The following is a 22,852-nucleotide window of genomic DNA, read 5'->3' on the forward strand; positions in this document are numbered from 1 at the left end:
GAACAGGTTTTCACTAAGGATCTCTCTGTACTTTGCTCCCCTCATCAAATCAAATCAAATTGTATTTGTCACATGTGCCGAATACAACAGGTGTAGACCTTACAGTGAAATGCTTACTTACAAGCCCTTAACCAACAATGCAGTTTTAAGAAAAATAAGTGTTAAGTAAAAAATTGAAAAGTAAACATAAAAAAAAAAGAATTAAAGGGCAGCAGTATAATAACAGTAGCGAGGCTATATACAGGGGGTACCAGTACAGAGTCAATGTGCGGGGGCACAGGTTAGTCGAGGTAATTGAGGTAATATGTACATGTAGGTAGAGTTCACGTGACTATGCATAGATAATAAACAGAGAGTGGCAGCAGCGTAAAAGAAAAATGCAAATAGTCCAGGTAGCCGTTTGATTAGCTGTTCAGGGGTCTTATGGCTTGGGGGTAGAAGCTGTTAACAAGCCTTTTGGACCTAGACTTGACGCTCCGGTACCGCTTGCCGTGTGGTAGCAGAGAGAACAGTCTATGACTAGGGTGGCTGGAGTCTTTGACAATTTTTAGGGCCTTCCGCCTGGTATAGAGGTCCTGGATTGCAGGAAGCTTGGCCCCAGTGATGTACTGGGCCGTACGCACTAACCTCTGTAGTACCTTGCGGTCGGAGGCCGAGCAGTTGCCATGCCAGGCAGTGATGCAACCAGTCAGGATGCTCTCGATGGTGCAGCTGTAGAACCTTTTGAGGATCTGAGGACCCATGCCAAATCTTTTCAGTCTCCTGAGGGGGAATAGGTTTTGTCGTGCCCTCTTCACGACTGTCTTGGTGTGTTTGGACCATGATAATTTGTTGGTGATATGGACAGCAAGGAACTTGAAGCTTTCAACCTGCTCCACTACAGCCCTGTCGATGTCGTTGAGGGAGAGGTTGTTATCCTGGCACCACATGGCCAGGTCTCTGACCTCCTCCCTATAGCCTATCTCATCGTTGTCGGTGATCAGGCCTACCACAGATGTGTCGTCGGCAAACTTAATGATGGTGTTCGAGTCGTGCCTGGCCATGCAGTCATGTGTGAACAGGGAATACAGGAGGGGACTGAGCACGCACCCCTGAGGAGCCCTCGTGTTGAGGATCAGCGTGGCAGATGTGTTGTTACCTACCCTTACCTACTGGGGGCCGCCTGTCAGGAAGTCCAGGATCCAGTTGCAGAGGGAGGTGTTTAGTCCCAGGGTCCTTAGCTTAGTGATGAGCTTTGAGGGCATTATGGTGTTGCACGCTGAGCTGTAGTCAATGAATAGCATTCTCACGTAGGTGTTCCTTTTGTCCAGGTGGGAAAGCGCAGTGTGGAGTGCAATAGAGATTGCATCATCTGTGGATCTGTTGGGGTGGTATGCAAATTGGAGTGGGTATAGGGTTTCTGGGATAATGGTGGTGATGTGAGCCATGACCAGCCTTTCAAAGCACTTCATGGCTACAGACGTGAGTGCTACAGGTCTGTAGTCATTTAGGCAGGTTACCTTAGTGTTCTTAGGCACAGGGACTATGGTGGTCTGTTCGAAACACGTTGGTATTACAGACTCAGTCATCTTTCCCTCAATCCTGACTAGTCTCCCAGTCCCTGCCACTGAAAAACATCCCCACAGCATGATGCTGCCACCACCATGCTTCACCGTAGGGATGGTGCCATGTTTCCTCCAAGACGTGACGCTTGGCATTCAGGCCAAAGAGTTAAATCTTTGTTTCATCAGACCAGAGAATCTTGTTTCTCATGGTCTGAGAGTCTTTAGGTGCCTTTTGGCAAAATCCAAGCGGGCTGTCATGTGCCTTTTACTGAGGAGTGGTTTCCACCTGGCCACTCTACCATAAAGGCCTGATTGGTGGAGTGCTGCAGAGATGTTTGTCCTTCTGGAAGGTTCTCTCATCTCCACAGAGGAACTCTGCAGCTCTGTCAGAGTGACCATAGTGTTCTTAGTCACCTCCCTGACCAAGGCCCTTCTCAGAGTCTTGGTGGTTCCAAACTTCTTCCGTTTAAGAACGATGGAGGCCAGTGTCTTGGGGACCTTCAAGGCTGCAGAATTTTTTTGGGACCCTTCCCCAGATCTGTGCCTCAACACAGTCCTGTCTCGGCGCTCTACGGACAATTCCTTCGATCTCATGGCTTGGTTTTTGCTCTGACATACACTGTCAACAGTGGGACCTTATATAGACAGGTGTGTGCATTTCCAAATCATGTCTAATCAATTGAATTTACCACAGGTGGACTCCAATCAGGTTGTAGAAACATCTCAAGGATGATCAATGGAAACAGGATGCACCTGAGCTCAATTTCGAGTCTCATAGCAAAGGGTCTGAATACTTATGTAAATAAGGAATTTCAGTTTTTTATAAATTAGTAAACATTTCTAAAAACCTGTTTTCACTTTGTCATTATGGGGTACTGTGTGTAGATTGATGAGGAAAAACAATGGTTTAATCAATTTTAGAATAAGGCTGTAATGTAACAAAATGTGGAAAAAGTCAAGGGGTCTGAATACTTTCTGAATGCACTGTATACTGTAATTTACACAGGTTCTCTTTGATGATCTCAGGGATACATTTTGAAAGGCCTTTTTGAACCATGTATTAGATTATTCAATAAAACATCTAATGGTTTCATGGTTAACCTTTTTCCAGCATGTAACAACTTAGGCCGGGATTCAATCCGAGTTCTCTAGTCTACAATGCAGCTTTTAAAGGCAATTTAACATCTCAAGAGCACTAAATCATTGTTTTGGATTGAATCCCGGTCCTGACTTACTTTACAGTGTATGTGAACAGTGTATGTCTCCGTTTTGCCTTCCAATGAATGTTGCTCATTTGCTGTTTCACAGCCTGGCATGTGGTTGGCATAACTGTGTTATCATTCTCTATCATGTCATCTGGTTAACTCTGCTGTGTTGACCACTCACTAGACATTTGCCAGTCTACGTGCACAAAGAGACACCTTGGTTGTCTGTAACATCAATTTATTAATTTGATTCCATTCAGACACATGATTGGTAGAAAAAAAAGGATAACACAAAACAGACTTGCAAAAAAAACAGCTGTTGATCCAGACTAGTTTTGCATGGCTTCTGCTCAATGTGTGAATGGTATTTAGTCCGTCCAACTACACACAGGAGATCAAGAACGAGACCAGGATAAGTTCCAGCAGCGTGTAAGTGAAATCTACCCCGCCGGAGCAACAATATACTTTATGCTAAAGTCCTCAAGACACTTTCCTGCATACTTTCAAAAGGCTTCCATTGTTTCCCAATGTCCTGTAGCCCATGGATACTTCCCTTCAACATCCTCCGGATTTAATGAGGTTCCTCTGATATGTATTGACATTCAGGATCATTTGTTTTTATGTCCTCCCCTTGAATGTATTCATGCAGGTATAGCTTCCAGAAAACTTGTGGATCTCTTCAAGTGCAGCTTGTGGCATGAAGCTAGGGTGTGGAGAAAGTACAGAGATAGGAGGTTACATATGAGTGAAAAACATGTATGTACTTTAAATTGGCCAAAATGATATGAGGCATTACCTTTTGAGGACAACGAGAGCATGCATGGTCCAGGGCATGTAAACGTAGGCTGTGTTAGTCCTGACTGCGTCCACAGTCCTTTCAGCAACTGTTTCTGGCTTGAGGGGAGGGAAGAGCGCTGGAAACCTACAGGAACAGAAAACCCAGAGAGATTAGGTATACAGTAACTACAATACATGCATGAAGAAAACGGTGCATGGCAGTAGTGGTGGTGTAATCTAAACTAGGGTGTGAAGAACCATGTTGTAGGCTTGCTCACCTGACTCTCATGCCCTGGAACATCTCAGTGTTGGTGTGGAAGGGGAGCACGGTGGTGCAGCCCACCCCGGGACAGTCCAGCAGGCCCAGAGTCAGGCTCTCCATGAAGGCCAGGGAGGAGGCCTTGGAGGTGCAGTAGTCGATGGCCCCAGGGATGGGCGACTGGGACAGGATAGAGTTTATACAGACCACGTGGCCGTGCTGGAGCTCCAGCATCCGTGGCAGGAAGGCCTTTGTAGTCTGGATGAGGGAGAAAAAAGGAGGGGGAGGGGGGAAATTGTACCGTTATACACATGAAATAGAGACACACAGGGGAAGCAGGCCCGAGTGGAGCCACAGATTGAGTTTGATGATTGCATTTCTGCAACCTGAAAGTTTGATCTCTATTCAAACAGAGAGTGCCATAGGTTTCAGAGGCCCTCTGATGTTCTACCTAGGGGCTGAAGCAGTAAGCCTATAATTTGGAAATACCCCAACATTCCTGTAAATAAAGCTGAGACTGCCATGCCTGCTGGGCGCCCACTTGACACCTTTGTCAACATGCAGGGGCATTGGCCAATAAAAGCATTTTTGGAGAATGATAAGATTGATCTAAATGTAAGGAAGCCCACACTTCTCTTCCTAAACCTCAACAACACTTACCCAGAACTGCCCCATTGTGTTGATATGTTGAGATTTCAAAAGAGAGTCATCGTCGCTGTCCATCAGACTTTTCCCATGGACCACTGCAGCGTTATTCACCAGGATCGTAACATCTCCCACCTGGCAAAATAATAACAAAACAAACGTCAGAAACACGACTGACATTTTTTTATTAAGAGGATTTATCCACTTTGTATTTGTACCTACTTTCTTTTCATGTGAATTTATGTGGTAGAGCTGGCAGTTATATTCAACACGCTTATCTTATCCTGACATTTTAATTGAGGTGTAATCTATATGTCAGATGGGGGAGAGGAATTAAGAAACGATGAATCCCTGCCTGTTCTGTAGAGAGGAGTAACAGCAGTGAGAGAAACCTTGACCCGTGAGCATTTCACTGGCTCCAAACAATATTTTTTATTTGTGTGGATAAACATTTCTAATTGGATTTACAATAGATCTAAATTGCATACCTTTTCCCTGACCACCTTGGCCTGCTTGTAAACCTCCTCCCGATTGGCCACGTCACACAGGAAGTAGTGGCAGTCTGTTCCTAATTGGGAGATCTCTTCACATGTCTCTTTCAGACACTTCTCTGTGCGGCCCCACAGGATCACCTGTTGAGGGTAAATATTAGCCAAGGGTTATAAAATAGGGTTATAAAATAACTGACATTACAGTTGCATAATACTGTAATATGCTCTGAATAAAATATGAGCAAGTAGCTCAGCTGCATGAATCCGCAATCCGCGATCTGTGCATTTATTGTCCTTAAAATCCTGAGAAAGACATAGCTAAAATAAGTTTAATGTGTAGCCAAAGACAAACAACTATGCCAATGACACATGCTCTCAACAAGTGTACAGACATTTCATGTTTGCAGCATTTGGCCCTAGGATGAGATGAGATAATTTGGTTGAAATGTTCCTTTCATTCAGAGAACAGAGAGGCCATTTTTAGAAGCAACAAATAGTTTCAGAGCAAGATTAAAGGGGTGGGGTTGCAGTGTGAATGAAGCGTCTCTTCATCAGCCTGGAGAGGGTAAATGAAGCTCAGTCATTTGAGCAGGGAACATGGGCTAGGAAGGAGGTGGGGGGCAGCGATTGGGCAATTAGATCTGTCAGTCTTTGGGGTCAGGGAAAGGTAATGAAATCAGGGGGTGAGCCCTCCTCATCTCTCAAACACACATTCTCAAAGAGATTACACGGCCTGTTGGGCAGATGACCCCAGTCATTTCTGGTCAGGGAGTCTGAAAACAGTTAGTGTGTGAAGTGCTGATGGGGCCAGTGTAGGGCTTGGCTGGTCGCCCGTGACCAAGGTTAATATTTTTGCAGAAAGTTCTCTGGAAAGTGATCCTGTGTGTGTGTGTGTGTGTCTGTCTTTCATCCACACTTACAGTATGATATCAATATTGTGTGAATACAAAAATCTTAATTCTACATGTAGACAAGAAAGATAACTTAAAACACAAGTAGAGTTCACAGTGACATCCTTGTCCTGATGGAGAATAGTACAGAGACAGCCAGGCTATAACCACTCATGTCTTTAGGAATGAATAGGAGGATAGTATATCTCAACATCTCAAACATGCATAGCTAGCTTGCCGAAGGTTTTGCCGCTATCTATCTTGTTTTACTGCAACACTACATCTAGGGCAATCTGATCAGCTGCCTGTGACAGTGTATTCATATCCCACCAATGTTTTAATGAAGCTAGTTCCTACAGGAGGGTCACAATCTGCATGATATGCAGTTTTGTATCAGTTCCAAGAGTAAAGAATGTTTCGCTTCCACTGGATGGGTCTTTGTTGGAGTTTCTTTAGATTGCTTTTTTGTTTGCTTCGTTTGCCAGCCCATTTGAGTAATCAGCAGAGGTGAACGGATGGGTCTAGGTAAATTACTGAAAGCCTTTAATAGGATTTCATCCTAACAAACAAACCTGACATTTCTCATTAAAAATCACCACTCACACTGTGCTCTCCTGTTATTTAATTCATTATGCTTATCTGCCAGTCCCAACACACTGGGGCTTCAGGATAAACAATGGCTGGCCAAATCTAGAGCCATCAGCTTAGAATGCCTAAGTGTTGTGGAAAACTCATTCTAAATTTCCTCACATCGAGTGACTAAGTATCACTGATAAACCAGTGATTACTCTGTCTGAAGTGCCATATCTGACAAGATTAAACAACATTCACCAATTGTGTAAAACTGATGGTCTATTCAAGGACATGATTTATTCAAAGACAGTAAGTCTTGCCCAGCACCAAGTGCTGGTGTGTCAGGGTGCAATGATGATGAACTGGCGATGTGGTGGGCCTCATCCACATCCCTACACCAGAACGCAATAACATTTCACAAGGAAAAACATGGGTTCAAGGATGGGCATGAACCCTCTTCTTCACACCAGTTGTAGGGGATAGGGGCTAACAGGGAGGGGGCATGGGGAGGGGGAACGGGGAGTTCAGGAGGCAGTCGCCTGCCCTGCCGCTGTCTAATTAGTGCGGAGACAGCAGGGTCAGTTGCAGGGCAATACCCAGCTGGGAGCAGTGTGCTTCCCGCCTCCCACACACACACACACACACACACACACACACACACACACACACACACACACACACACACACTATATAGGGCTTGACAATGTATAAAGCCACTATCAACCTGGGTAGAGGCATATGTTCCCAGTTCTCCTAATGAGTAGCCAGGGCTAAGAAAGATGCCAATATCTCTTAGTATTTTCAATTGTACTTTCTTCTTCCACATGTTCACAATATTATGATCCACAAATTGAGTCGCAAAACCTAAATGCCCCCCCTAACTACCTTATTAAATTCTACATGCTGACATTCTTTACCAAGGGGATTTTGGATTTCTTGTTTGGGATGCCAGTGGAATATATTTGAATTGCATAGGGTACATTGAGAGCATATGTGAATATGTTGCTTCAACCTCTGAAACATTTATTGTGGTTGTCCTAGAGGCCCCCTCTCTCTGTCTCTGTTCTCTGAACTTGGTTGCTGAGCTTTTGTAAAGTTGCTGTGGTTTATTGTTTTAGTGCTTCACTCTGTAATGGCTCTTTTGATGACACACACAAGGCCTCACTCCCCCTCTCAACTCCCTCTATCCCCCTCTCACCAGTCTCTCCTTTTCACCTCACATCATTCTTTCATCAATGCTGTGGCTAGTGCACTCCCTACCGTGAAAGCACCAAAGCTAGTAGAGAGAATAGAGAAATTCCGTCTGCCAATCACAATGGACCTCAAACTGGGGTAAAGTCTTTCCTAGAGGTTATTTGTGATGAATGTCCTACTTCTTTTTAGCATCTCTTAGGCAGGGAGTGATTGTGAGGCACATTAGCGCAGGTGTTGTTTTCAAAGCCTTCACACCTTGATAATACCCAACAATGGGGTGCTGACAAGAATGGTGCCTTCCTTTGTTGTGCAGCTGCAAATTATAGCTTCAAAAGCCACAAGTTTTTTTGTCGGTTGTTCCCTGAGGAGATGTTGATGGAAGGATGAAGAGCAAGGCCATTGCACTTCAACTTCAAATGTTTGTTTTTTTAGCTCGGCCACATAATGTAAAGAAAAGCAACAACTGCAACGTGGTCCTCCATATGACAATTCATAAAGCTCTAATTCTTTGTCTAAGTTGCATGGGCGAAAATACAACTAGCTTTTTAATCATTTGTAAAAAAAGAAGAAAAAATAATAGGTGTGGGGGGGGATGGTATTCATATGGAATCATTGTGAAATGATTATGTCTCCATCTGTGTGTCTGAGACTCTGTCCATTACACATCAGAGCTAACAGAACACTATGGTGGTTCACCATGCACTCAGCTGTGTAATGTTTGGATTGTAATTGGAATAGTGGGTAGTCTGACCAGTAGTGTCAGGGACTATCAATGTAGTAACTGGGGCATTTCAAGCCAAAGTGACTGTTCCTTGTTAAGGAGGAGGGTGGGGACAGGCTATTTATAAGAGCCTTGGCTGACAGGTGCATGTTTTGGATGGGTGAGGCAGCTGAAACATGCCATCTTCCTCTGTGGGCTTAATTTCACCTCAATAATAAACTCAGTGTAAGGTAGCAGGTTGACGTTTATTGTCATGAGTCTTGTCCTGGAGGCAGAACGGTGCGATTTCCCCTTAGATAGGCCAGCTGCTAAGTCAAAATTGGCTATATCGTAAAAACTTCATGAAAACAATAATGTGTTTTTGGTCTTAAATTAAGGTTAGGGTTAGGCATTATGGTTAGCAGTGTGGTTAAGGTTAGGGTTATGTTTAAAATCAGATTTTATGACTTTGTGGCTGTGCTAGCTAGTGACCACTTTGCAGAGCTGCCTCCAGAACAAGATTCATTATGAAAAACGCTAACCTGCGGTAGTTTCTGCCTTGCCAGTTTGCTTGAAGAACACATCTGAATCAGTGTTTTATTATGACAATGTGATGTCTTGTGTAGGCACTTGGCACAGTTAGTGTTCATCTGCTAGTCCCAGTAGGACTACAACATTTCTTCTGTGAGGATTATGTGATTAGCTTTTAAACATGTTTCTTCAGAAAGTTTAAAAAGTAGGGGAAAAAACACATTCATCCCAATTCCATAGGAGTGATATGTTATGACTTGATCAAGGTCAGTCCTGCTGGCAGTCATCAACAATACAACTTTATTCTGGACATTAATGATGCCTGATCTCATCCAATATCAGTTTTTAGCCATAACTCCTCTTTCTGAGCTTTGGCTGAACATAAATCATTCCATGCTTCACTATAATACGTCAGCGGTCAAACGGTCAGAGGGAGACCTTTGATTTCTGCAGACATGCCCTCTGGTTGAACTACTCTGTTGTGCAAGTTTAACCAAAATTGAGGGCCCTGTCCTGCAATCTGATTGGCCCATCTACTCCTAAAGTCATGACCCCATGCATTCATATTACAGAGGAAACAATAGATTGGAAGAACAAGCGGACAAACTAATGTATTTGCCCTCACAATGTAGGCTACCTGCTGCAAACCTATGGAGCTTTTGGTTAAGGAAGATATGGGAGGATGGTAGTACATCAATAAAAATAATAGTTATGTCAAGAAGTGTGCATAAAAAAACGAGGTATTGCACAGAAGGTGATCAGACGTAGGCTACAGGTTGGTAAAGGGTATCAACTTATTCATCGTTATAACCATGTAGCCTAATTAATGAGTGTACTAATTCAAAAGATATGAAAACATGCACAGGTCTGGGGCTATAGGCTATTTTAGGAGTGCTCATATTGCTCAAGGGTAAGTGAACCCAATCACGTTTGAGGCGCAACAAGTTGCATAATACAATCAATAAAGTGCAGAAACTAAACGCATGCATGTGTTTTATTTACCTTTTTAGCGCCCTGCTTGGCAAACTCCTGAGCCAGGTGACGACCGATACCTCGTCCCCCGCCTGTGATCAGCACCACCTCCTTGATCAGAGTTTTTCGTCTACTTGGTAGCAGTAAGTACACACTTGCTTTCAATATGTAGTAGACAATGTGGACGGGGAAAAGCACCATACAGCTCAAACACTTCAAATCCATGTTACTTATTGTACAGTAACCTAAATTCTCTGAATTTTTCGAACACAAACACAAGTTCGATATCCTCCAATCGTGATGTCCTTGGCAGAGCAGAGTTCAAGATTAGGTTCTTAGGTAATTATCTGGTTAAAACCAATATCAAACTAGCCTACTGCAGCACTTGAAGTCAATGTATCATAACATTTAGGCTATTATGTCCCAAGCTCAGAAATGCGTCAATATGCGGAGCTCTGGCATGTTTATCGATTATTCAGGTTATTGACAAAACTATTATTTTTGACTAATGACCTCATTACACCGGTAGTCCGCTGTTACTTTTCAAGTAGCCTAAAGAAGGCGCGAGTGTCTCCGAAGGCAAGCGCTACTGAATCGTCTACACAACAAGTGTGTTGTGTTCCTATCCTTCGACGTTACCGCCTCTGACTCCGATAGCTTACTTTATAGCGCTCTGACTACGCGTCTCCGCAGTGCTAAAGACCATTAATCCTGATTGACAGGTTGAATGGTGAAGAATATATTGCTTTACTGTGTGTCGACTGTGACTGGTTGTCTCACTCCCCAGCCCCGAGACGCGTCTGCCACCACTGCTATGAAGTCATATTTCAGTATTTCAGTCCTCTTGAAATCAATAATATTATTCCTCCCGAAGTTGTTTACAGTGAGCTAACATTCACCCAAACTGGTTGGGCTTGGTTACATCACATGTATCCTACAGTAGCAGTATCAAAGTAAAAAAAAAAACCACACTTTCACACTCTTCACATAAACTGCTGCTGCTACTCTGTTTATTATATATCCTGATTGCCTAGTCACTTACCTCTACCTACATACTGTATTACCTCAATTACCTAAACTATCTCGTAACCCTGCACATTGACTTGGTACTGGTACTCCTTGTATATAGCCTCGTTATTGTTATTTTATTGCGTTAATATTTCCTTATTTCCTTTAGCAAATATTTGTCTTACTTTTTAACTCTGCATTGATGTGAACGGGCTCATAAGTAAGCATTTCACAGTAAAGTCTACACCTGTTGTATTCGGCTCAAGCTCGCTCTTTCTCTCTCTACATGTATCTCTCCTTCTCTCTATCTCTCTGTCTATAATTGACAATTAATCAGATATTTGTTATGACTGCTTGTAAAACATATAATGATCCACTCCTTTTATTTTTTATGTATACAGTGGGAGGAAAAGTGCTGAATACTCTATAGATTTTTTGGAGAACCACCCTTGCCAGAGACCTTAAGACTTGCATGACCTCCCTGAGCTAATGTCTAGACTTGAGCTCAGTGGGCTAACACAGTGGTGACCAGGAGACCCGGGTTCAAACCCAGTTGGCCACATCTGCATTGACCTACCTATTACAGGTAAATACACAGGTTTTACTATGTGATGTAAAATTTGGTCAATCTGGCTGACATGAAAAAGGGGTGCTTTTGGCATATATAATGGTGGCATACATAATTACACACTACTTCATGTGATAAAAGTTCATTTCAATGCATGAGAAGATGGGGCACTGTGAAGACTAGACATTAAGACCCCTGATGTAGTGATCTGTCACTTGAAACACATCTGTCTCTGTGACAATACAGAAATGGGTCAGTCCCAGAAACTTGGCAAGGTGAGAATTAGGGACCTGCATAAATACCTCAGAAACAAATCTAGTCAATTCATGGGATGCAGACAAGATTCCAGTCTGTGATTTTTGGCCCAGGCCCTGTGATTTTTGCTGGGTATAGCTGCTGAATGGAGGGCTTTTTCAGAAACTGGGATGGGTTTAAGAGAGCAGCTTGACAATGGCGGCTTTGTGCTGGGCTCAGCTTCTCAGAAAAAAAGGCTGAGAGACTCTCTGGGACGGCTAAAAGGTTGGCTAGTCCTAAAAAACAGCTCCAGTTGCTGTCATTTTCTTGCACATTTCACAGAGCTACAAATCACTATGCATTGAAATAAGACATCAAAGTATTTAAAGAGATTTAATTCTGAATTATAATGAACATACTTTTTTTGTAAACAACACCACATTTATTCGGTTTCAATTCGAAATACGATGAATTTTGTTTCCAAATGTGTCTAGACTAGAGACCTTTCTGACAGAGAACATGGTCTGCTATCACTAGTCATCACTGCCATCTACAGATGAACATTAAAAGTTCAGATACCAGTGTCCTCTGCTTCACAATAAATTATATGATTGATTTAATAATAATAATAATAATAATAATAATAATAATAATAATATGCCATTTAGCAGACGCTTTTATCCAAAGCGATTTACAGTCATGTGTGCATACATTTTTACGTATGGGTGTTCCCGGGGATCGAACCCACTACCCTGGCGTTACAAGCGCCATGCTCTACCAATTGAGCTACATTTAAAAGGACATTAAAAGGAATTAATTACTATTGAATTTATACAAATGTATATTCATAAAAATATCAAATTGTGAAATATATGTTTAATGTGTAATTGCTTTATTCCATAAAATACATTTAATAAAATGATGAATGTTCCTTTGTCACTGGCACTCAAAGTCATCTAGATAGAACAAGGTCAGAGCAGGGTGTACACAAAGCAGTAGGAGGGGCAAAGAAAACCCAAGTAGCTGGATAACATATTCACACCTAATGACTTACTTCTACTGTAGCCTACCTGAGATCGCACTACAAGCACCATGGACATCAGTGCTGCGATTTTAATAATTGGCTTTGCTGCAGTGATTGCAGCCTTCCTCCTTCTGGTAATTGGTCTAGTGTACTCTGAGATGATGAATTCAGACATTCCTCAAGGGGTTGCAAATCGAGGGAAACTGCATGTAGTTCATGGCTTGTTTGTTGGCATAGCAATTGTGGTAAGTATCTATGGAATTGTTAGTGCTTATTATTTTATGTTGAATGCAAGTCAAATCATGTTCAAGTCTATGTAGGAATAATTAATTTATCTTACTCCTTGGTGAAAAGAAAAACATGCTTGTACTTGAATACTAAAAGAGAACTCTGCTCTTTAAAAGATGCTTGTCCTTTCTCTGTAATCTAAACACTGATAAAGCGTCAATGGTGTAGATAAGAGAACAGGTCTGAATAAATGATGAAAAGCCAAAGTCTTTCAGGCGTTCCATTGTTTGGGTAAGGACATACCAGCAGAGTTTCACAGTACTAGCTATAGAGTGGTGAGGAGGAGGAGTCTACCGTGTCCAGAAGCAACTTCACCATTCATTTTCGGGATTCAGGTTCACTCAAACATCGTTTTAAGCTTTGTTTTACTATTGACAGTTACAGCTGATTTCTGGACTGTATATCGATTCGGTCTCCTTAAATATTTGTCATTGATTTAGTCGTTTCAGTCTCTGAATTGTTTAATCAAACTTTTCACCTCCAGCTCCTGATATCAGGGCATAAGAACTTAAATCTGTGTCCTGAATTAGCCTAGTGTGCATGTGCGCCCAGCTACAGTATATGCTCGAGCTTGTATTCCCCGGATTTCCCTGGCTAAACTAGCTGGCTAGCTGAACTATGCTAGTTTTCGTCCTCATTGCCAAACTTCATAAATACTGTAACTAATAAATTAGCTGGAAAGAAACTTGAAAATGATTTATTTTTTGTTTGAATAGTCATGAATGGTTCGAGCCATTTGTCATGTCGTAACACAACGACGGTGAAGGATATCATTGACACTTAATGCGGATCCAAGTTCAGTTTTGAGATCTACCGGCATCATTGGCGTAGGGTTAGCTGGACATTTCTGAATCGTCTTGGAACTGTGACAACGGGCATCCTCTCTCAACTTGGCTCGATGGGATATGTAGTGATTTTGCCAACACAGCCAGATATGGACACAGTCTTGTGCCCTTAACCTTTTCTAAATGGACTATCATATTTGTTGATTAAATCAGACATTATTTATATTATTATTGTTATGTAATTTTATTAGTGGGTAGATCAGCTTTAATATTGCAAAATTATTGTGGCTTGTATTAATCTAATTGTCTGCATCATTTCCAATCCCCCATATATTTTTTGGGTAAATATATACTGTTGAAGTCAGAAGTTTACATACACCTTAGCCAAATACATTTAAACTCAGTTTTTCACAATTCGTGACATTTAATCCTAGTAAAAATTCCCTCTTAGAACAGTTAGGATCACCACTTTATTTTAAGAAAGTGAAATGTCAGAATAATAGTGGAGAGAATGATTTATTTCAGCTTTTATTTCTTTCATCACATTCCTAGTGGGTCAGAAGTTTACATACACTCAATGCAGCAAAGCACCCCCACAGCATGATGCTGCCACCCCCGTGCTTCACGGTTGGGATGGTGTTCTTCAGCTTGCAAGCTACCCCCTTTTTCCTCCAAACATAATGATGGTCATTATGGCCAAACAGTTCTATTTTTGTTTCATCAGACCTTAGGACATTTCTCCAAAAAGTACAATCTTTGTCCCCATGTGCAGTTGCAAACCGTAGTCTGGCTTTTTAATGGCGGTTTTGGAGCAATGGCTTCTTCCTTGCTGAGCAGCCTTTCAGGTTATGTCGATATAGGACTTGTTTTATTGTGGATATAGATACTTTTGTACCTGTTTCCTCCAGCATCTTCACAAGGTCCTTTGCTGTTGTTCTGGGATTGATTTGCACTTTTCGCACCAAAGTACGTTCATCTCTAGGAGACAGAACGCGTCTCCTTCCTGAGCGGTATGATGGCTGTGTGGTCCCATGGTGTTTATACTTGCGTACTATTGTTTGTACAGATGAATGTGGTACCTTCAGGCATTTGGAAATTGCTCTCAAGGATCAACCAGACTTGTGGAGGTCTACAATTTTTTTTCTGAGGTCTTGGCTGATTTCTTTTGATTTTCCCATGATGTCAAGCAAAGAGGCACTGAGTTTGAAGGAAGGCCTTGAAATACATCCACAGGTACACCTCCAATTGACTCAAATGATGTCAATTAGCCTATTAGAAGCTTCTAAAGCCATTTTCCAAGCTGTTTAAAGGCACAGTCAACTTAGTGTATGTAAACTTCTGACCCACTGGAATTGTGATACAGTGAATTATAAGTGAAATAATCTGTCTGTAAACAATTGTTGGAAGAATTACTTGTGTCATGCACAAAGTAGATGTCCTAACCGACTTGCCAAAACTATAGTTTGTTAACAAGAAATTTGTGGAGTGGTTGAAAAACAAGTTTTAATGACTCCAACCTAAGTGTATGTAAACGTCCGACTTCAACTGTATATACTGAACAGAAATATAAACACAACATGTAAATTAAAGATCCCAGACATTTTCCATATGCACTAAAAGCTTATTTCTCTCAAATTTTGTGCATAAATTTGTTTACATCCCTGTTGGTAAACATTTATCATTTGTCAAGATAATCCATCCACTTGACAGGTGTGGCATATCAAGAAGCTGATTAAACAGCATTATCCTTACACAGTACCTTGTGCCGGGGACAATAAAAGGCCACTAAAATGTGCAGTTTTGTCACACAACACAATGCCACAGATGTCTCAAGTTCTGAGGGAGCATGCAATTGGCATGCTGACTGCAGGAATGTCCACCAGAGCTGTTGCCAGAGAATTGAATGTTCATTTCTCTACCATAAGCCGCCTCCAACGTCATTTTAGAGAATTTGGCAGTACATCCAACCGGCCTCACAACCGCAGACCATGTGTAACCACGCCAGCTCAAGACCTCCACATCCGGCTTCACCTGAGGGATTGTCTGACGAGGAGTATTTCTGTCTGTAATAAAGCCCTTTTGTGGGGAAAAACTCATTCTGATTGGCTCTGCCTGGCTCCCCAGTGGGTGGACCTGGCTCCCAAGTGGGTGGGCCTATGCCCTCCCAGGCCCGCCCATGGCTGCGCCCCTGACCAGTCATGTGAAATCCATAGATTTGGGCCTAATGCATTCATTTCAATTGACTGATTTCCTTCTATGAACTGTAACTCAGTAAAATCTTGAAATTGTTGCATGTTGCGTTTATATGTTTTTTTTTGTATATATATATATTATTTTAAATATATATTTTCCTTCTTTATTATTTTCCCCTAACCCTACCACCCCTCCCCTAATTGGTGTAAACTAATGGACAACAATAGTTAGGCTTCTACTTCCAGCTTATAGAGTACATACTATATCAATTTTACAAACACAGTTATCTTTTGTTTGTTTTTAGTCCCATCCTTCAGGTTCCCTCAACCTCTTCCATCTATCTCTGAAGACCACCCAGTTTTGATTTCTAGCTGCCCTATATTCTTCCACTGTGCTGTGATGTTTCACAAAATTTCAGAACCTTTCTATTCTCATAGTTTATACAGATTGTAAATTAAAGATAACATTTTTTACTAAGAGTATTATTATATTATTGATCGATTGACTATGACTTTTCAAATCACCCAGCAGTGCTATTCGCAGAGTTATCTCCAAGTAAATGTCACAATTTTCCAGCCATTCCTGAACCTGTGACAAAAAACAAGCTACATATGGGCAGTACCAAAACAAGTGATCTAATGATTCTATCTCTTTGCAGCAAAATCAGACTTTATTAGTATAATAAGTAATCCAGGAATGTCACGTGTTAATTGACACGAGCAAACTCGATAAAATAGCAACTCTACAGAGCACCAATGGCTACAATGAATGGCTAAATTACTTCCGGACCATAATGGTCCACAGAGCTTCTCCTCCTCCTCAACACTCTATTAGGGTCAATACAAAGTCCACCTACTGGTAAAACCTTAACTGTGTCATGGTGTCATTATGGCCCTATTCCCACTATGAGATATGAAGGAGAGTCTGAGGAGCGGGGTGGCGAAAGAGATATCTACTTTTCAATGCACATTACATCATTACCTTACCTTTCATTGTGGCTGGCAACACGACATTCTTAGTCCGCAGCTCAAATTGACCGTAAATATCACAGTAGCCAGTAAGCATAAACTATTCAACGATGACAGAAACGTTATTCTAAAACATATTACACTATTGAATAATGCAACCAAACCATATTACACTCTTGAATAATGCAACAATTCACAAGCATGTATGTGCAGACAATTACAGGGTTTAGTTTCTTGTCTGTAGGATACACTCATTTCATTTTAGCTTCAAGACAAAAGCACAGAGTTGCTATAACGGCATGTCTTCAGTATCGTTAGCCTATCAAAAATGAACGATTAACCCTCTTATACGAATATAAAAGTACAGTAGGCCTACCTTACAACGTTACAACAAAATGGCTAAAAAATAATGTAAATGTAAACCAAGCTTAATTTTTATCAATATCATGCAAATCATTACGTGGTCAAATCCATTTGCAACTGAAAACATGGGTACCTAGGCCTTTTTAATACCAAATTATTGACTGGAATTAATCAATCAACACAATAGTGATGATATGCTGTATGAGTATATTTTTAGTTACAGATGCAAAGCCCTACACAATGCAACCTTGCAAACAGCAAGCTCAGCCCTGTTAGTTTTTGTCAAATCACGTTTTTCATCTCTGTCTTCTAAGTCGCTCTGGATAAGAGCGTCTGCTAAATGATGTAAATGTAAATGTAAAGGGTTTTAATGTTTTCATCCTCCCTAGGGCCATGATTTTTTTTAAGGTATGATCTTATTAGAAAAATGTTCTGGTCCCATCATAGCCCATATAACAGTTTTATAGTAATTTTTTTTACAGCTGATTTGTGACTATGTCATACTCTGGGACCTGTGGTGCCACCTCTGACATCACCACATAATTTTACAAATGAAAAAGCATATCCTATTTGTATGATCTAATATATATATATATATAATATTTTTTTGGGGGGTACATTTGACATGTTTTTGATGGTGGGGATGGTCTTCCATAGTTTTACATGGCTCAGTGCAGCCGGCAGCTACTGTGACTATTTCAGAATATAACAGGCTGTTACTGCAATTTCAGGTAAAAACTCAAAACAAGTCTCAAATATTAGGAAAAAGTACAATTTATACTGGAGGAGTGTTGGCTCAACAAGACAATTATATTTACACTGCCCTGCATCAAGGGGGGCAACTGTCGGGTGAGTGTTGTTCGCAACCTCCGGGGGTAGTGGTCGAGACGTAGCAAGTATGCAAGTTTACATTTGAGTAATATGTGTAGCAGATGATATTTTTACGAAGTTTAGTAAGCGTGAAGAGACTCCTTAAAATGAACTGAGCTGTTGCATTCATTGAATCTTAATGTGCAAGCAATAAGAAAAGCTATATTGTTGCAATTGAAAAATATTCCAGCTCACAATGGTTCGTGTTGACCTTACTTCTAAGATAGGCTATAGGCTAAGCCACCTGAATAAATCTGCATACAATGTGTTCTACCTTTTATGAGAAATGCCACCTCTCTCTCCCCCCCCCCCCTTTCTGTCCTGTCAGGGCCGTATCCTGGACCGTCTGGGTCTGTGTCATCAGGTCAGGTTCACCAGGTGGTTCAGAAGAAGGTTCCTGGTCCATATAAGACCAGTTCCCCCAGGGCTACGTGTGAAGGACCTGACCTTCTCTGAGGTGCCAGTTAGGGTGTATGAGCCTACGACTGGCTCACTGGGCCTGAGGAGGGGCCTGGTGTATTTCCATGGAGGAGGATGGGTGTTGGGCAGTTTGGGTAATAAGATCAGACAAAAATTATGTCTAGGTGATATACTCCGAGTCGATATTCATGTAATAATAAGGAATTCCCTTGACCATGCCCACAAATGATTTCCCATTGACCCCCAGTGTAAAAGAGCCAACTTCGTTGACAATTTTTTGTTGTACAGAAATACTGTAACAAATCATGCCGAAAAGCTGCTGTGTTGTTCAATGTACATGCAATGCAATGCAATGCAATGCTCCTACGTATGGAAATAAAGCCTGTGAGAAGAGCCCTGTAGCTTCAGGCTATTCGGTGTGGGAAATTGTGGGGAGCCAGTGTCCAAGTAGGCTACATGTACAGTGCATTCGGAAAGTATTCAGACCCCTTGACTTTTTCTACATTTTGTTACGTTACAGCCTTATTCTAAAATTGATTAATATGATTTTTTTCATCAATCTACACACAATACCCCATAATGACAAAGCAAAAACAGGATTTTAGAAATGTTTGCAAATGTATTAAAAATAAAAAACAGAAATACCTTATTGCTATGAGACTCAAAATTGAGCTCAGGTGCATCCTGTTTCCATTGATCATCCTTGAGATTTTTCTTCAACTTGATTTAAGTCCACCTGTGGTAAATTCAATTGATTGGACAGGCACACACCATGTCTATATAAGGTCCCACAGTTGACAGTGCATGTCAGAGCAAAAACCAAGTCATGAGGTCGAAGTAATTGTCCGTAGAGCTCCGAGACAAGATTGTGTCGAGGCACAGATCTGGGGAAGGGTACCAAAAAATGTCTGCAGCATTGAAGGTCCCCAAGAACACAGTGGCCTCCATCATTCTTAAATGGAAGAAGTTTTAAACTACCTAGACTCTTCCTAGACCTGGCCGCCCAGCCAAACTAAGCAATCGGGGGAGAAGGGCTTTGGTCAGGGAGATGACCAAGAACCCGATGGTCACTTTGACAGGGCTCCAGAGTTCCTCTGTGGAGATGGGAGAACCTTCCAGAAGGACAACCATCTCTGCAGCACTGCACCAATCAGGTCTTTATGGTAGAGTGGCCAGACGGAAGCCACTCCTCAGTAAAAGGCACATGGCAGCCCGCTTGGAGTTTGCCAAAAGGCACCTACAGGACTCAGACCATGAAACAAGATTCTCTGGTCTGATGAAACTGAACTCTTTGGCCTGAATGCCAAGCGCCATGTCTGGAGGAAACCTGGCACCATCCCTACGGTGAAGCATGGTGGTGGCAGCATCATGCTGTGGGGATGTTTTTCAGCAGCAGGGACTGGGAGACTAGTCAGGATCGAGGTAAAGATGAATGGAGCAAAGTACAGAGAGATCCTTGATGAAAACCTGCTCCAGAGCGCTCATGACCTCTGACTGGGGCGAAGGTTCACCTTCCAACAGGACAACGACCCTAAGCACACAGCCAAGACAACGCAGGAGTGGCTTCGGGACAAGTCTCTGAATGTCATTGAGTGGCCCAGCCTGAGCCCGGACTTGAACCCAATTGAACATCTCTGGAGAGACATGAAAATAGCTGTGCAGCGACGCTCCCCATCCAACCTGAGTGTTTGAGAGGATCTGCAGAGAAGAATGGGAGAAACTCCCCAAATACAAGTGTGCCAAGCTTGTAGCCTCATACCCAAGAAGACTCAAGGCTGTAATCACTGCCAAAGGTGCTTCTATAAAGTACTGAGTAAAGGGTCTGAATACTTATGTAAATGTAATATTTCAGTTTTTTTTTATATAAATTTGCTCAAATTTCTAAAAACCAGTTTTTGCTTTGTCATTATGGGGTATTGTGTGTAGATTGATGAGGGGGGGGAAACAATTTAATCAATTTCAGAATAAGGCTGTAACGTAACAAAATGTGGTCTGAATACTTTCCGAATGCACTTTAGCTAGCTCTGTGTGTGGAAAATATTTAATGACAGGTAAGACGTTTAACTTGTTTAGTATAGTCTGTTTGTAACTCCATTCACTACTTGTAGCTGTATCGTCAGTTTGTTTGTGTTTTTGTCTTGGCTAGCTTAATGTTCTGGTCGGTAGCTAGCTAGCGCTCACTCACGTGGCTGCTAGCACCGTCATGAAAAGGGGCATGAGGGAAGCGCTACAATGTTACGTTTTTCTAAGTAGTGAGAAAGCTTGGGAGCAGGCAATGTTGAAAAGTAATCTTTAGACATGTACTTTTCTTAACTGTAGTTTTGCAATTGACTAAAACAAGCAGACAACAAGAAAATTGTGTTTGAAAAAGGTAAGGTTTTTGCTGTGAGCCAATGGGGTAACCTAGGTAACCACAGGTTGTTTTCCCCACAGGCGGGCAGGGCGTACCGACTGAGAGTATTGCTTGTCTTACCATAAGGTCCTGCAAAATGTTAATCCTCTGTTTACTAAAGTCTAAAACTAATGTTCTGTTTATCGTGATTAGATACTGCAGATGACGTCTGCAGGCACATTGCCAAGGAGGCTGAAACCACAGTGATTTCTGTTGGGTAACTTTTACTTTCTGACTCACTGCCTCAAAATGTGATTCCAAAGCAGATTAATACAGTGAAAATGGCTGTGAAGCTGTCAAAGACTTGACAGGTTGCTCCTTTCTCCACCCTCTCATGCCTTCTAGATATCGGCTTGCCCCTGAACATCGGTACCCCACTCAGCTGGATGACTGTGATGCTGCAACGTGCCACTTCCTGTCTGTGGCAGAGGCAGAGTTTGGGGTGGACCCAGGCAGAGTGGCAGTCGGGGGTGATAGTGTTGGGGCAAACCTGGCAGCTGCACTATGCCAACGTCTGGCCAAGAGAAAAGATGGACATCTGCTGTCTCCCTGTGCCCAGGTCCTCATCTACCCAGCTCTGCAAATGGCAGATTTCAACCTGCCCTCGTACCAGCAGAATCATGCTGTGCCCATATTGTTCCGTGGCCGGATGGCTTTCTACTTCCTGCAGTATCTCAACGGGGACACGTCAGTGTGCCAGGACGTGCTGGAGGGGAACCACATCCCTGCTGAGATGAGGCTAGCTTTCAAGGAGTGGCTCTCCCCAGAACACCTCCCTCCTGAGTGCAGGGTGCGGGGCGACCTCCAGAAGGTACACTCAGCCTTAGACTACAACGGAGAGGTGTACCACATAATCAAAGACGGTCTGGATCCGGAGGTCTCCCCGCTCCTAGCGGAGGATGCTGTTATCCATCTGACCCCGCCGGCCTTTATCCTGACCTGTGAGTACGACGTGCTGAGGGATGATGGGATCCTGTACAGGAAGAGGCTGCTGGAGCTGGGACTGGACGTCACCTGGCATCATGTTCCAGATGGCTTCCATGGACTTGTGGATTTTTTCAAAGCGGGCTGGCTAACCTTCCCGTCTGCAACACGAGCTGTAGATAGTATTGTAAGCTATGTAAAAACCCTTTGAGAAACACTAAAGTGATTAAATGGATGTTGAATTTTGATCTGTGCGGATTCAAATGTTATGTGGATTATTTAGAGAGGAGGTTTTTCATGTTCCTGGAAAGTGACTTTGTTCTGTTTACAGTAAGGCAAAGCTAATAAACACTTACACAGCTTAGTACATGTTTTACTCTTATTTTCATCAATTAAGGCATTTGTTTTCATTTCTACAGAAAATCAAATTATATTCATTATAATTTAAATTAAGACATATATAGCATGCATGAGCCATAGACTAACTGCTGCAGAATTCTCAGACGTTCAGAAATACAGAACCATTCTAAAGTATTGCATGCAAGTCATATTATAATGCAGGTCCTGCGCCTCCTATTTGCCTCCACTACTGCTCCAGTATTCTGTCTGTCAGTCACATAATGTTTGCTGTATCCATAGCAACAGAGCTTTCTCTTCCCCTCTGGTGCCTATGTCACAATAAGATCAGGAGGAATGCACCATCATCCGTTCTGTTTGAACTAACTATGTTCTGATATTAGGACTAAACTAGCTCATGATCAGCTGTTTGTGACACCATGTTCAGAACCATGTACAGTATGGGCAAACAGGAATAATGATAAATGGGCCTAACCAATGGGCCTAACCTGGCTGGAGAATAGAGCAGATGTATGCAAAACAGTTCTAATTGGCAACTGGGTGGAAGAGAAGCTGCAGGTAGGGTTTATAATCTATTACCGGTACATATTACATTTTCAGAGGAGACAGTGTCATGCCTAAAAGAAGAAAACAACTTTGGGCAGTCAGCATTCTCCACCCTAGGCATCAGAAAATGT

General features: G+C 42.2%; 2 protein-coding genes across 2 annotated transcripts; one reads left to right on the forward strand and one right to left on the reverse strand.

Moving 5' to 3' along the window:
* Window positions 1-2,973: 2,973 nt before the first annotated feature.
* On the reverse strand, window positions 2,974-10,574 carry LOC121577724 (short-chain dehydrogenase/reductase 3). Its single transcript, XM_041891546.2, has 6 exons — window positions 9,812-10,574; window positions 4,919-5,062; window positions 4,446-4,565; window positions 3,805-4,043; window positions 3,546-3,671; window positions 2,974-3,452 (listed from the first exon to the last, which is right to left on the reverse strand). Exons 1-6 carry the CDS (start codon window positions 10,004-10,006, stop codon window positions 3,368-3,370), a joined length of 909 nt encoding a protein of 302 aa, XP_041747480.1. The 5' UTR covers window positions 10,007-10,574; the 3' UTR covers window positions 2,974-3,367.
* Window positions 10,575-12,667: 2,093 nt separating this feature from the next.
* LOC121577723 (arylacetamide deacetylase-like 4) lies at window positions 12,668-22,064 on the forward strand. Its single transcript, XM_041891545.1, has 4 exons — window positions 12,668-12,860; window positions 18,411-18,636; window positions 21,048-21,111; window positions 21,240-22,064. The coding sequence occupies exons 1-4, from the start codon at window positions 12,684-12,686 to the stop codon at window positions 22,027-22,029; spliced, it is 1,257 nt and encodes a 418-aa protein (XP_041747479.1). The 5' UTR covers window positions 12,668-12,683; the 3' UTR covers window positions 22,030-22,064.
* Window positions 22,065-22,852: the final 788 nt, after the last annotated feature.

The sequence above is a fragment of the Coregonus clupeaformis genome, chromosome 12, assembly GCF_020615455.1.
Source record: "Coregonus clupeaformis isolate EN_2021a chromosome 12, ASM2061545v1, whole genome shotgun sequence".
In the NCBI taxonomy this organism is placed as follows: Eukaryota; Metazoa; Chordata; class Actinopteri; order Salmoniformes; family Salmonidae; genus Coregonus; species Coregonus clupeaformis.